This window comes from Pristis pectinata, chromosome 8 (assembly GCF_009764475.1).
Source record: "Pristis pectinata isolate sPriPec2 chromosome 8, sPriPec2.1.pri, whole genome shotgun sequence".
Lineage (NCBI taxonomy): Eukaryota > Metazoa > Chordata > Chondrichthyes > Rhinopristiformes > Pristidae > Pristis > Pristis pectinata.
In genome coordinates, this window is record NC_067412.1 from 101,855,345 (window position 1) to 101,869,209 (window position 13,865).

General features: G+C 45.6%; 1 protein-coding gene across 3 annotated transcripts in view; it reads left to right on the plus strand.

Annotated features, from left to right (window-relative positions):
* arhgef6 (Rac/Cdc42 guanine nucleotide exchange factor (GEF) 6) overlaps nucleotides 1-13,865 on the plus strand; it is a 141,562-nt gene that overhangs the window by 81,965 nt on the left and 45,732 nt on the right. For all 3 annotated transcript variants that reach the window (XM_052022159.1, XM_052022161.1, XM_052022160.1), the window contains exons 9-10: nucleotides 3,000-3,122; nucleotides 13,074-13,212. In XM_052022159.1, the coding sequence (XP_051878119.1) occupies nucleotides 3,000-3,122; nucleotides 13,074-13,212 (262 nt within the window). The remainder of the gene's footprint in view (nucleotides 1-2,999; nucleotides 3,123-13,073; nucleotides 13,213-13,865) is intronic.

The following is a 13,865-nucleotide window of genomic DNA, read 5'->3' on the forward strand; positions in this document are numbered from 1 at the left end:
CACTTTGGAAGGACAAACTCCAGGGCAGAGTACAGGGTAAATGGCAAGGTACTTGGCAGTGTAGAGGAGCAGAGGGATCTGGGGGTTCATATTCACAGTTCACTGAAAGTTGCCTCACAGGTGGATAGAGCAGTTAAGAAGGCCAATGGGATGTTAGCTTTCATAAATCGTGGGATTGTGTTTAAGAGCTGCAAAGTGATGATGCAGCTTTACAAAACTCTAGTTAGACCACACTTAGAGTACTGTGTTCAGTTTTGGTCGCCACATTATAGGAAAGATGTGGAGGTGTTGGAGAGGGTGCAGAGGAGATTTACCAGGATGCTGCCTGGATTGGAGCGTATGGAATATGAGGAGAGGCTTAAGGTGCTAGGGCTTTATTCACTGGAAAGGAGAAGGAAGAGAGGAGACATGATAGAGGTATATAAAATATTGAGAGGAATAGATAGAGTAGACAGTCAGCGCCTCCTTCCCAGGGCACCAGTGCTCAAGACGAGAGGTCATGGCTTTAAGGTTATGGGTGGGAGGTTCAGGGGAGATGTCAGGGGGAGGTTTTTCACCCAGAGAGTGGTTGGTGCATGGAATGCACTGCCTGGGGTGGTGGTGGAGGCAGATACATTGAACAGGTTCAAGAGCTTGTTGGATAGGCACATGGAGGAATGTGAGATAGAGGGATATGCGGGAGGAAGGGGTTAGGTAGTGTGAGGGTGGTTTGATGGACGACACAACATGGTGTGCCGAAGGGCCTGTTTTGTGCTGTATGGTTCTATGGTTCTAATACCTTAACTCTGTTCTGATAAAAGATCATTAACTGAAGCATTAACTGCATTTCTCTCCCCATCAATACTGCCTGGCTAGTTGAGTACATCTCTCACTTTCTGACTTTATTTCAGATTTCCATCAGCTGCATTATTGTGCTTTTCTCCTAGCTCTGTGTCCTTGAATTATTGGCCCTTGTATCTGTTCCAACATTGATGGTAAAGCAAGAAAGGCAAAGACCTTCATGTTGAGATGGATGACTCAGTGGTGGGGATTTGGAGCCACCTGCCCATCTGTCCTTGACCTGGGTAGGACTGTATCAGTTGGGAAATCCATCTGAATACCTTGGCATTCAGTATTCCCTTAGTTGCATTCAGTATTCAGCTGCCGGATAAGGCAGAATTTGACTCATTTACAATGCCCACTGACTCACATTTAAGGCTTGTAAACTTGCAACTTGCTGGAGTTCAGTACAGCCTGTGGAATGGTGCCTGAGGGAGGAGCCGCAGGCTGAATGACTGAGAGCCACCGCTTAAGGAACCAGCAATCCTGTGCAGCTTTTGTTTCAGCATAACCAATTAGTAACACACTTGTACACATCTGTATTGTCTGATGCACCAGCTTCTGAAATCACCTGCTTTTCCTCCTCACAAGCCAGTGGCAGTGTGATCTAAGGAAAGCAACATCAAGTGGGACCAGAAAGCTATGGGAGCCGGTTCGGAACCATGAATCAGCACCCAGTGTTGCTGAGGGGAATGGAGAACAAGAGCTGTGGAGGACGGGGAAGGGGCTGTGTGAAGGACAATCAGCTGTGGCATCTGATGGAAAACACATTGGGATTGCTTGAGCTTCTCTCTCCTTCTGGTTCTTTGCCAATCTCCCTAAATCTGTATAATCTGGTGACTGACCCTCCTGCCACCAGAAGCAGTTTCTCATTCAATCTATCAAAACCTTTCAGCATCTCAATCAAAATTCCTGTTCTTCATGACTTGAGTGGGGAACGTTGGTGTATGTTTCAGTCCAGGGGGAGGGTGACACCAGGTGTGTGATACACCTGAGGATGTGGGATTGTTTGCATTTAGCACCTGCCCAGTGATTCAGGTGAATGTTAGTGTACAAGGTAACACTTCTCTTCCAACCAACATCAGTCGGATCCTGCTGTGTTCACTGGCAATGGGAGATTGTAGACTGTGCTTGCCCGCACTGTGTCAACAACTGTCCTACCAGGGAGTGTGTTCACATGCAGAGACATGAAACGGTAGGAGCGGTGAGTAGCTGGGTAGGAATGTCTCCAGCACTGTGTGTGCAGACTGCCCCCTTGTGATGATTTAAATAATCCTTCAGTCATGCAGACGTAAAGGTGTGTTATTGGCTAATGTTTCTACACAGTGAATACATTTCTGCTGGATATTCTCATCCACTGCAGCCACCTGTTTGGTGTCTGTAAATCACCTGCCAAAGCTCAAGGGAAAGGCAACCAATGGGCATTAAATCTAAGGTGAGACACAAGAGACTGCAGATGCTGGAATCTGGGACAACAAACAAACTACTGGAGAAAGTCAGGGGGTCAGGCAGCATTCATGGAGGGAAATGGAGACCCTTCACCTGGACTGATCAGGATGCTGTCTGACCCATTGAACCTAAGGCCAGTGAAGACTCCCAAGAGGTCACGTGCCCTCTCGAGGGTCAGTAAGTTCACCACAGTACATGCCAAAGCACTTTACAGAAGATAAGGTAGTCACTGGTGCAATGTAGAAAATGATGCAGTCAATTTATGCAGAGCAAGCTCCCACAAAGGCAACAGGGGCCTGTATGATGTTTTTGACTGACAGTAGTTGAGACATCAGGACAGGGCAGGAGATTAAGATGGCCGTATCTGCTATCCCTCAGGACTGCCCTTCCAACAGCTCGGTGATCCTGTTGCACTATACTTGCAGTATCAGCCCAGATTACCCACCATAGTCCTTGCATCCAGTTATAGATGTTTGAAGTGCAGTTACTGAACTATTTGAAATCACCTGGCTGTAATTAGTTACGCAGCAAGATCCTACAGTGATAAATCAGTTTTAAACTATTTGTATCCTTCACCCAGCTGCTCTGCATCCCCTGCACCCCTCCCTGGGGAAGAAGCAGTTCCACTTTGCAGAAGGTTAACAATTAAGCAGAGGTCATGTTGGGAATCTACATTTGCCGTTGGCTGTGGTTCGTCAATAAATTTAACATGTTGATGGTTTGAATCTCAGGTTGCCAGAATCTCAGCAGAAGGTTGGTGGCTGCTTCCTGAATCACATGCCACAGATGAAGTCGCTGTACCTCACATACTGTGCCAACCACCCATCAGCTGTGGGTGTACTCACAGAGCACAGGTAAGATGTACCTTCCTGGGTGACACGTCTCCAGCTTCATGTCATTCCTCACTAATAACACCCCAAAATTTTCAGTTTCCTCTTTGCGATCTTTCTGTAAACTAGATAGGTTTGGAGTTATAAAATCAGAACACTTAAATAATTAAATAAACAAGTCATAATTGTTCACTACAAAACGAGTGGTAAAATTTGGTATCCGTGAATGTTTTTAATCATGTGTGTTAGTGGGATATATACCTGTATGATTCTGGTCCTGAGTGAATCAAGTTCAGAAACACATGGAATTTACCTTAGTTGGGAGGGTAGTTTGAAAATTGGTGGAAAGGTTTTTTTTCATTAAGGTGGAACCAGTCACACACACACTTCTGCAATAGTGCACATGTTCAATAATGGGAAATATACTCGTAAAAGAACACAGTCTGAACAGAAAACAATTCTGACAAGATTATCAAATGGAATCGGAAGATTTTAGAGTTAGAATGATGTTGTTTTAGTGGCTGTGGGAATGAAGTCTCTCTCGTCTCATCAGAATGTGCCGGGTAAGTCTAACCACTCTGTTCATTCTGAAATGCAACCATCTGTTCCGTGTGATGGATACAGCAGCCAAGTTTCACACAGCACAACACAACAAGATGCAATAATATTTTTAAATGGTTCACAGGAGTGACCTTGTTCGCAATGCCAGGATTTATTGTCCGTCCCTGATTGCCACTGAATTGAGGAAGTTGTTGAGTCAACTCAGAAGTGAACCTGAAATCATACATGGCTCAAGCAGGAAAGGGGAACAGATTTTCTCTGGTATTGGTATTGGTTTATTATTGTCACTTGTACCAAGGTACAGTGAAAAACTTGTCTTGCATACCGATCGTACAGATCAACTCATTACACAGTGCAGTTACATTGAGTTAGTACAGAGTGCGTTGATGTAGTACAGGTAAAAACAATAACATTACAAAGTGTAACAGCTACAGAGAAAGTGCAGTGCAATAAGGTGCAAGGTCACAACAAGGCAAATAGTCCATCTCATCGTATAAGGGAACCATTCAATAGTCTTATCACAGTGGGGTAGTAAGGTGGTACGTGCCCTCAGGCTCCTGTGTCTTCTACCCGATGGAAGAGGAGAGAAGAGAGAATGTCCCGGGTGGGTGGGGTCTTTGATTATGCTGGCTGCTACACCAAGACAACGAGAGGTAAAGACAGAGTTCAAGGAGGGGAGGCTGGTGGCCGTAATGCACTGGGCTGTGTCCACAACTCTCTGCAGCTTCTTGCGGTCCTGGGCAGAGCAGTTGCCATACCAAGCCATGATACATCCAGATAGGATGCTTTCTACGGTGTATTGGAAAAAGTTGGTGAGAGTCAAAGGGGACAAACCAAATTGCTTTAGCCTCCTGAGGAAGTAGAGGTGCTGGTGAGCTTTCTTGGCTACGTGATTTGACCAGGACAGGCTGTTGGTGACATTCACTCCCAGGAACTTGAAGCTCTCAACCTCGGCACCATTGATGTAGACAAGTGCATGTACACCGCCCCCTTTCCTGAAGTCAATAACCAGCTTTTTTGTTGACATTGAGGGAAAGGTCTTTGTCATGACACCATTCCACTAAGCTCTCTATCTCCTTCCTGTACTCCGACTCATCGCTGTTTGAGATACGGCCTACAACGGTGGTATCATCTGCAAACTTATAGATGGAGTTAGAGCAGAATCTGGCCACACAGTCATGAGTGTATAGGGAGTAGAGTAGAGGGCTGAGGACGCAGTCTTATGGGGCACCAGTGATGAGAATAATCTTGCCGGAGGTATTGCTGCCTATCCTCACTGATTGCGGTCTGTTGGTCAGAAAGTCAAGGATCCAGTTACAGAGGGAGGTGTTGAGTCCTAGGTCTCGGAGTTTGGTGACAAGATTGCTTGGGATTATTGTATTGAAGGCAGAACTGTAGTCAATAAACAATAGTCTAACGTAGGTGTCTCTCTCCTGACATTGATGAACCAGATGAGTTTTTATGATAATTCAGGAGTTTCATGTTACCAGTATCAATAATAGCTTTTTATTCCACAATGTTTTTAATTATTTAAAGTTGAGTTCTCCAGCTATAGAGCCAGGAATTGAACTGGTGACTCTGAATGCAAGCCCAGTAAATTACTCACCTACAGGGCCAGTGCGGTTGCTGGTTTCTGGTGATGTTGTTTGATCCTCACCTTCGGGCGAGAGCACTGGGAGAATTTGATAACACTTCTTGGTACAGTGTCTCAGGATCTGTTACAGGCCTATGATCAACTCATTTGGAACATTGCACCCCCAGCAATGTAACACTGGAATAATGCAGGGCTGCCTGGAGTAGGCTTAAGCCCACAACCCTCTGACTCAGACTGGAGCAGTCCTCCTTGAGACAAACTGAAGGTAATTTAAAGTGCCTAGGTACATGTTGCCAGTATTACTCAGTCAGTGGACAGCAAGAGGGCACACACCAATATTCCATGTGGCTATTTGCACGTGACTCTCCAGTTATTTACCACACTTCAGGTATGTACACACAAGAACAACAAAGGCCTGTTCAATCCTCTCGTGATGAGTAAAATGGACATGGAACCAGTGCATGTGGTGTATTTGTGTATTCAGAAGGCTTCTGACATAAGGTCCCACACAGGAGGTTGGTCAATAGAATTGGTGTGTATGGAATTGGGGGTAATGTGGGTAGAGAATTGATTAACAGGCAGAAAACAGAGCATGGGAGTAAATGGATCAGCTAGGTTGTCTGTGAGTTGTGGGGTACCACAGGAATCGGGGTTGGGCTCCAGCTATTCACAATCTATCAGCAATTTGTCTGAGGATCAAATGTCATATTTCCCCAGTTTGCTGAAGATAAAGTATAAATAGAGATTAGACAGTAACCAAGCTTCAAGGGGGTACAGACAAGCTGTACATGGCAGGTAGAGCATAATGTGGAAAACTGAGAGGCCATTGACTTCAGGGCACAAAACAAGAATGCAGAGTATTTTTAACTGGTGAGAGATGGGAACTATTGATGTTCAAAGCACCTGGGTGTCCTCAAACATGCAAGTGAATCAAATAATTAAAGGCAAATTCAAGTATTGAAACAACATTTGCAATCTTACTTTTTATTCCTATTACTCTACCATTCATTAAAGGTGGTGACTTCTTGAAAAGATGTTTACAATTATAAATGGTAAAAATTGGAATTTTTTTGGCAAAATCAGCACCCTGATTTTGAGTCAGAGAAACTCTTTCCAAGCCATTGAAAATTTTTCTACATCTCATTATAGCCTGATGCAATTGGATGATATGATGGTAAACTTCAGTCAAAGTAATTTGACTCACTTCATCATGTGTAAAAAGAAGCTTGAACAAAACAAAGCAAGTGATCTTTGGATCCCGCACATTTCCTGCACTGGGTTCAGTTTTAGTGGTTCATTGATGAATAGTACACTGGAGGGCGCTGTGCCACAGATAAACTGGCTTCCCCTTTAATACCATCAGGAGGACTTGATTTTATTAAATACAAGACATCCTGTTTATTTTTGGGTCAGTGATTTAAGATTGTGTTCATAGGTGAAGTGGGTAGGGAACGTAGAATTGATTTACACTCTGGGATCTCACATATAAGGATCCCCCACAGACAAGGTTGTGTCCATTGGGTCAGGGCCTGTAAGGTGCCCATAAGTCAACACAATTATTTTTTTGAGAGTTGATCATTGCATTACAATAGGACCTACTCCAGCAACCAGGGTTTGACCCTGACTCAGGGGTTTCCCCAAAGTGCTCCACTTTCCCACCACATCTTAAAAATGTGCTGATGAGATAATTACAATGGTCAATTAAATTAAGACCATTTCTCCTGTGCTCTGTTTCCTCTGCCTCTGTATGTGTCTTTCTATACTTCAGTGAGGTCATTTCTTTAATCTTCTACAGCTAAGATAATGCAAACACAGTCTGAAAAGTGACCTTGTAATTTAACCCGGTAATCCCAGTATCATTTTGAAAACTGCTCTGTACCAAGGAGGCCAGACTCCTTTTGCTGGGGTGCAGTCCCCAGGACTGAGCCCAAGGTACACAATTCCGCAACATTAATGATCATCATGTCTGACAAATTTGTTGGAATTTTTCGAGTAGCTAACCAAGAGGATAGATGAAGGCAGGGTGGTAGACATTGTCTATGTGAACTTGAGCAAGGCCTTTGACAAGGTTCTGCATGGAAGGCCGGTCTGGAAGTTTAGATTGTGGGATCCAGGGAGAGCTAGCTAACTGGATTCATAATTGGGCAATGGTGGACAGTTGTTTCTTGGGCTAGAGGCCTGTGTCTACTGGTGGGCCACAGGGGTTGGCGCTGGGACCTTTGTTGTTTGTAATTCATATAAACGATTTGGATTTGAATTTACTAGGTATGGTTAGCAAGTTTGCAGATGATACGAAAATAGGTGGTATTGTAGACAGTGAAGAAGAGGGATCTTGATCAGCTGGGTAAGTGGGCCGAGGAATGACAAATGGCTTTCAAGTCAGATAAGTGTGAGGTGTTGTATTTTATGAAGTCAAACTAGGGTAGGACTTCAACAGTAAATGGTAGGGCCCTGTGGAGTGTTGTAGAACAGAGGACCCATGAGTACAAGTACACGGATCACTGAAAATGGCATCGCAGGTAGACTGGGTGGAGAAGAAAGTAACAAAGTGCTGGAGGAACTCAGCGGGTCGAGCAGCATGTGTGGGAGGAAAGGAATTGTCGACATTTTGGGTCAAAACCCTGCATCAGGACTAGGGCTTCGACCTGAAACATCAACAATTTCGTTCCTTCCACAGATGCTGCATAGAACACTACAGCACAGGACAGGCCCTTCAGCCCACGATGTTGTGCCAACATTTATCCTGCTCTAAGATCTATCTAACCCTTCCCTCCCACATAGCCCCCCCCCCCCCCCATTTTTCTATCATTCACGTGGCGATCTAACAGTCTCTTAAATGTCCCTAATGTATCTGCCTCCACCATCTCTGCTGGTGGAGCATTCATTCCACACACCCACCACTGTAAAAAAAAACTCACTTCTGACATCCCTCCCATACCTTCCTCCAGTCACCTTAAAATTATGCCCCCTCATGTTAGCCGTTTTCGCCCTGGGAAAAAGTCTCTGACTGTCCACTTGATCTATGCCTCTTATCTTGTACACCTCTATCAGGTCCCCTCTCATCCTCCTTCACTCCAAAGAGAAAAACCCTCGCTCACTCAACCTATCCTCATAAGACATGCTCTCCAATCCAGGCAGCATCCTGGTAAATCTCCTCTGCACCCTTTCTAAAGCTTCCACATCCTTCCTATAATGAGGTGACCAGAACTGAACACAATATTCCAAAATGTGGTCTAACCAGAGTTCTATAGAGCTGCAACATTACCTCACGGCTCTTGAACTCAATTCCCTGAATAATGAAGGCCAGCACACCACACCCCTTCTTAACAACATCATCAACCTGCGCAGCAACCTTGAGGGATACATGGACGTGGACCCCAAGATCCCTCTGTTCCTCCACACTGCTGAGTCCTGGCATTAACCTTGTATTCTGCCTTCAAATTCGATCTTCCAAAGTGTATCACTTCACACTTTTCTGGGTTGAACTCCATCTGCCACTTCTCAGCCCAGCTCTGCATCCTATCAATGTCCTGTTGTAACCTACAGCAACCTTCTACACTATTCACAACACTACCAGCCTTCATGTCATCTACAAACTTACTAACCCACCCTTCCACATCCTCTTCCAAGTCATTTATAAAAATCACAGAGCAGGGTGCCCAGAATAGATCCCTGCGGAACGCCACTGGTCACTGACCTAGAGGCAGAATACGCTCCATCTACCACCACCCTCTGTCTTCTATGGGCGAACCAATTCTGAATGCACACAGCCAGGTCTCCATGGATCCCATGCCAACTAACTTTCTGAATGAGCCTTCCATGAAGAACCTTATCAAACATCTTACTAAAAAATCCATATACACCACATCCACTGCAATGTGCATTGTCACATCCTCAAAGAATTCAATCAGGCTCGTGAGGTAGGACTTGCCCCTCACAAAGCTATGTTGACTGTACCTAATCAGCCTAAGCAATGCCATAAATCCTGTCTCTAAGAATCTTCTCCAGTAATTTGCCACCCATTGAAGTAAGACTCACTGGTCTGTAATTCCCAGGGTTTTCCCTACTCCCTTTCTTGAACAAAGGAAGGACATTTGCCACCCTCCAATCATCTGGCACTACTCCTGTGGCCAGTGAAGTTGCAAAGGTCATCACCAAAGGCACAGCAATTGCTTCCCTAATAACCTTGGATATATCCTTTCTGGCCCCAGTGACTTACCTATCCTAATGTTTTTCAAAAGTTCCTGCACATCCCTTTTCCTCATGTCAACATGCCCTAGCGTATCAGCCTGTTGTATGCCATCCTCACAAATGTCAAGGTCTCTCTCTGTGGTGAATACTGAAGCAATGTATTCATTAAGGACCTCCCCTACCTCATGGCACGTTTCCTCTTTTACCCCTGATCGGTCCTACCCTCACTCTAGTCATCCTCCTATTCTTCACATATGCGTAGAATGCCTTGGGGTTTTCCTTAATCCTTCTCACCAATGACCTCTCATTGCCCCCTTCTAGCTCTCTGAAGTCCATTCTTAAGCTCCCTCCTGGCTACCTTGCAACTCTCCAGAGCCCTGTCTGATCCATGCTTTCTAAACCTTAGGCAAGCTTGAAGAAAGAAGATATTCTACGTCTCTTGTCAACCACGGTTCCTTCACTCTACCACCCTTACCCTGCCTCAATGGGACAAACCTATCCTGAGCCCCATGCACGTACTCCCTAAACAACCTCCATATTTCTTTTGTGCACTTCCCCAAGAATATCTGTTCCCAATTTATGCCCCCCAGTTCCAGCCTAATAGCATCATAATTCCCCCTCCCCCAGTTAAATACTTTCCCATATCGTCTGCTCCTATCCCTGCACAAGGCTATGATAAAGGTCAAGGAGTTATGGTCACTATCTCCAAAATGCTCTCCCACCGAGAGATCTGAAACCTGATCAGACTCAATGCCCAGTATGGCCTCTCCTCTAGTCAGCCTGTCCACATACTATGTCAGGAATCCCTCCCGAACACTCCTAACAAACTCTGCCCCATCTACCCCTTTACACTAAGGAGGTGCCAGTCAATATTAGGGAAGTTGAAATCACCCATGACAACAACCCTGTTATTTTTGCACGTCTCCAAAATCTGCCTCTCAATCAGCTCCTCAGTGTCTCTGCTGCTATTGGGGGGTCTGTAGAATACTCCCAATAGAGTGATCGCTCCCTTCCTGCTTCTGACTTCCATCCACACTGACTCAGTGGACGATCCCTCCAGGACGTCCTCCCTTTCTACAGCTGTGACACTGTCCCTGATCAGCAAAGCCACTCCCCCACCTCTTTTACCTCTGTCCTGTCCATTTTGAAACACTTAAACCCTGGAATATTCAGCAGCCATTCCTGCCCTTGCGACAGCCAAATCTCTGTAATGGCCGCAACATCATAGTTCCACATACTTACCCACGCTCTGTTCATCACCCTTGTTCCTGATATTTCTCGCATTAAAGTAGACGCACTTCAGCCCATCCAACTGACTGCAATTTTGCCCCTTCAGCTGTCTATCCTTCCTCACAGTCTCTCTGCACACTGCATCTGCTTGTACACTAAGTGACCCAACCTCTGAACTGTCACTTGGGTTCCCATCCCCCTGCCAAACTTGTTTAAACCCTCCCCAACAGCTCAAGCAAACCTGCCCGCAAGAATATTGGTCCCCCTCCAGTTCAGGTGTAACCCGTCCCTTTTGTACAGCAGAAGAGATCCCAATGATCCATAAATCTGAAACTGTCCCCTGCACCAACTCCTCAGCCACGCATTCATCTGTCAGATCAACTGATTCTTACCCTCACTGGCGTGTAGCACAGGCAGCTATCCAGAGATTACTACCCTCGAGGTCCTGCTTTTCAGCTTCCTACCTAGCTCCCTATATTCCCTTTTCAGGACCTCATCTCTTTTCATACCGATGTCATTGGTACCAATATGTACCACGACCTCTGGCTGTTCATCCTCCCCTTCAGAACACTGTGGACCCGATCCAAGGCGTCCCTGACCCTGGCACCTGGGAGGCAACATACCATCCGGGAGTCTCTTTCACATCCACAGAATCTCCTGTCTGTCCCCCAACAATGGAATCCCCTATCACTACTGCTCTCCTCTTCTCCCCCCTTCCCTTCTGTGCCACACGACAAGGCTTAGTGCCAGAGACCTGGTCACTGCGACTTTCCTCTGGTAGGTCATTTCTGCCCCCCCCCCCCCAACAGTATCCAAAGCAGTATACCTGTTAGTGAGGGGAACGGCCAAAGGGGTACTCTGTTGTTTGACTTTGCACCTTATTAACTACCTGCAATGCACTTACCTGTTTCTGTGACACTTTACTCTGTATTCTGTTATTGTTTTTACCCTGCACAACCTCAATGCGCTCTGTACTAACTCAATGTTGTAATGAATTGATCTGTACAAACAGTATGCAAGACAAACTTTTCACTGTATCTTGGTACAAGTGACAATAATAAAGCCAATACCAATACTACCTGCCTATTCTCCTTCCTTCTCCTGACAGTCACCCAGCTACCTGCCTCCTGCAGCTTAGGAGTGACTGCCTCCCTTATCTATGAACTCCTCATTCTCCTGTAGGAGCTGAAGGTCATCCAGCTGCAGCTCCAGTTCCCTAACATGGTCTGTGAGGAGCTGCAGCTGGATGCACCTCTTGCAGATGTACATAGCTATCAGGGAGACTGGAGATCTCCCACATCTCTACTGGCCCTGGAGCCATTCTAGCTACTCTAGTCTGGCACTAAAGGAAAAACCAAAGAAAGAAAGAAACTTACCAGAGACTTACCTTAGCCTCCACCTCCTCTTGAGCTGAAGCCTCTTGAGCCCCACTCTAACACTGGTCCACTCCAACAATGGCTGCTCCGCTTGACCCTACCTTCTTTTTATTGGCTGCTGTTAACAATTTGCAAATGTACCTCTTTTAGACTCTTGCAAGGTGAAACTCAAGCACAGAGATTCACCTTATTTTAAAGCTCCCACTCCAAATCTCACTGCAAGGTGAAACTCATGAAATGCATGACCCGCTGAGCTCCTCCAGCACATTGTTAGTGAAGGAAGTGTTTGGCACGCTGGCTTTCATCAGTCAGGGCGTAGAGTATTGAAGTTGAGACGTTATGTTGCAGTTGCAGAAGATGTTGGTGAGGTCGCACTTGGAGCACAGTGCTCAGTTTTGGTCATCCCATTATAGGAACGACCTCATTAAGCTGGAAAGAGCGTGAAGAAGATTTACAAAAATTTTGCCAGAACTCGAGGCCCTGAGTCATCGGGAAAGGTTGGGCAGGCTCAGACTTAATTCCTTGGACTGAAGGAGACTGAGGGGTGACTTTGTGTAGGTATATAAAATTATGAGGGGCAGAGATAGGGTGAATGCACAGTTTTTTTCAGGAAAGAAGAACCAAGAATCAGAGGGCATAGGTTTCTGAGAGGGAAAGATTTAAAAGGGAACAGAGAAGCAGCTTCCTCTGGCAGCTCATTTCACATATGCACCACCATCTGCATGAAGAAGCAGTTGAGGCAGATATTGGTATATTATTGTCACTTGTACAGAGGTACAGTGAAAAGCTCATCTTACAAACTGATCATACAGGTGAAATTCGCTTGGATAAGTACATGGATAGAAAATGTTTGGAGGGATATGGGCCAAACTCAGGCAGATGGGACTAGCATGGATGGGAATCTTGGTTGGACCAGTTGGGCCGAAGGGCCTGTTTCCATGCTGTATTACTGAGTCTGTTGTGTAGATTTCTCAGACTACTCCAAGATTTGAAGTGTTTGAAATGTTTTGTTTGTTCTGACAGTGAGGAGTTGGACAAGTTGATGGAAAGCCAAGGAGCCAGCAGCCCAGGCATCTTGATGCTAACGACAAGCCTCAGCAAACCCTTCATGAGACTGGACAAGTACCCAGCACTGCTGCAGGAGCTGGAGCGGCACATGGAGGTATGAGGACCAGGCTTTGCTTCATGTCTGACCTTCTGCAGTCTGGTTTAACGATGTGCAGTGTGGAGTCCTCCATAACCATTTGGTGTCTGAACTTGACAGCAAATCTGTCGTGGTCTGAAGAGAGGAAAATAAATAAAAATTTCCCTGAATCCCTGCCTGAGGATGAAGGGTCCTCAAACAACATGTCAATCCATCTCTTCCCTTTTCAGAAGCCAGATTATCACTTGTGAACTTCTGCATTTTCTTTTGTCAGATTTCCAACATTTGTAGTTTTCTAAGAGTGGAGCAACGTGCCTGGTGCTCGAGAGGCTGGTGTCTTTTGCCATCCCTGTTCTCCTGGGAAGGTGTTAGTGAGCTGTCACCTTTTTCAGAGCTTTGACACTTCATACTTCCTTTGGGCTTTCCACATGTGGAAACTTTTTAAACAGTCTGTTTGGCCATCCATCTTTCTCTCTGGAAGAAAGAGCCTTGCCTTTCTCAGTCTCTCAGCTGCGTGCCTTGCTGCAACAAGGTATGGGACAGGATTCAAATGGTTCAGACCAGATAAGGCTTGCAGGTTTCCTTCCCTGAGATGGGGGAGCTGTTTGTGAATACACACATGCACAAAGACTCAACCACTATCCCTACTACCCATTGTAACAAAAGCCAGT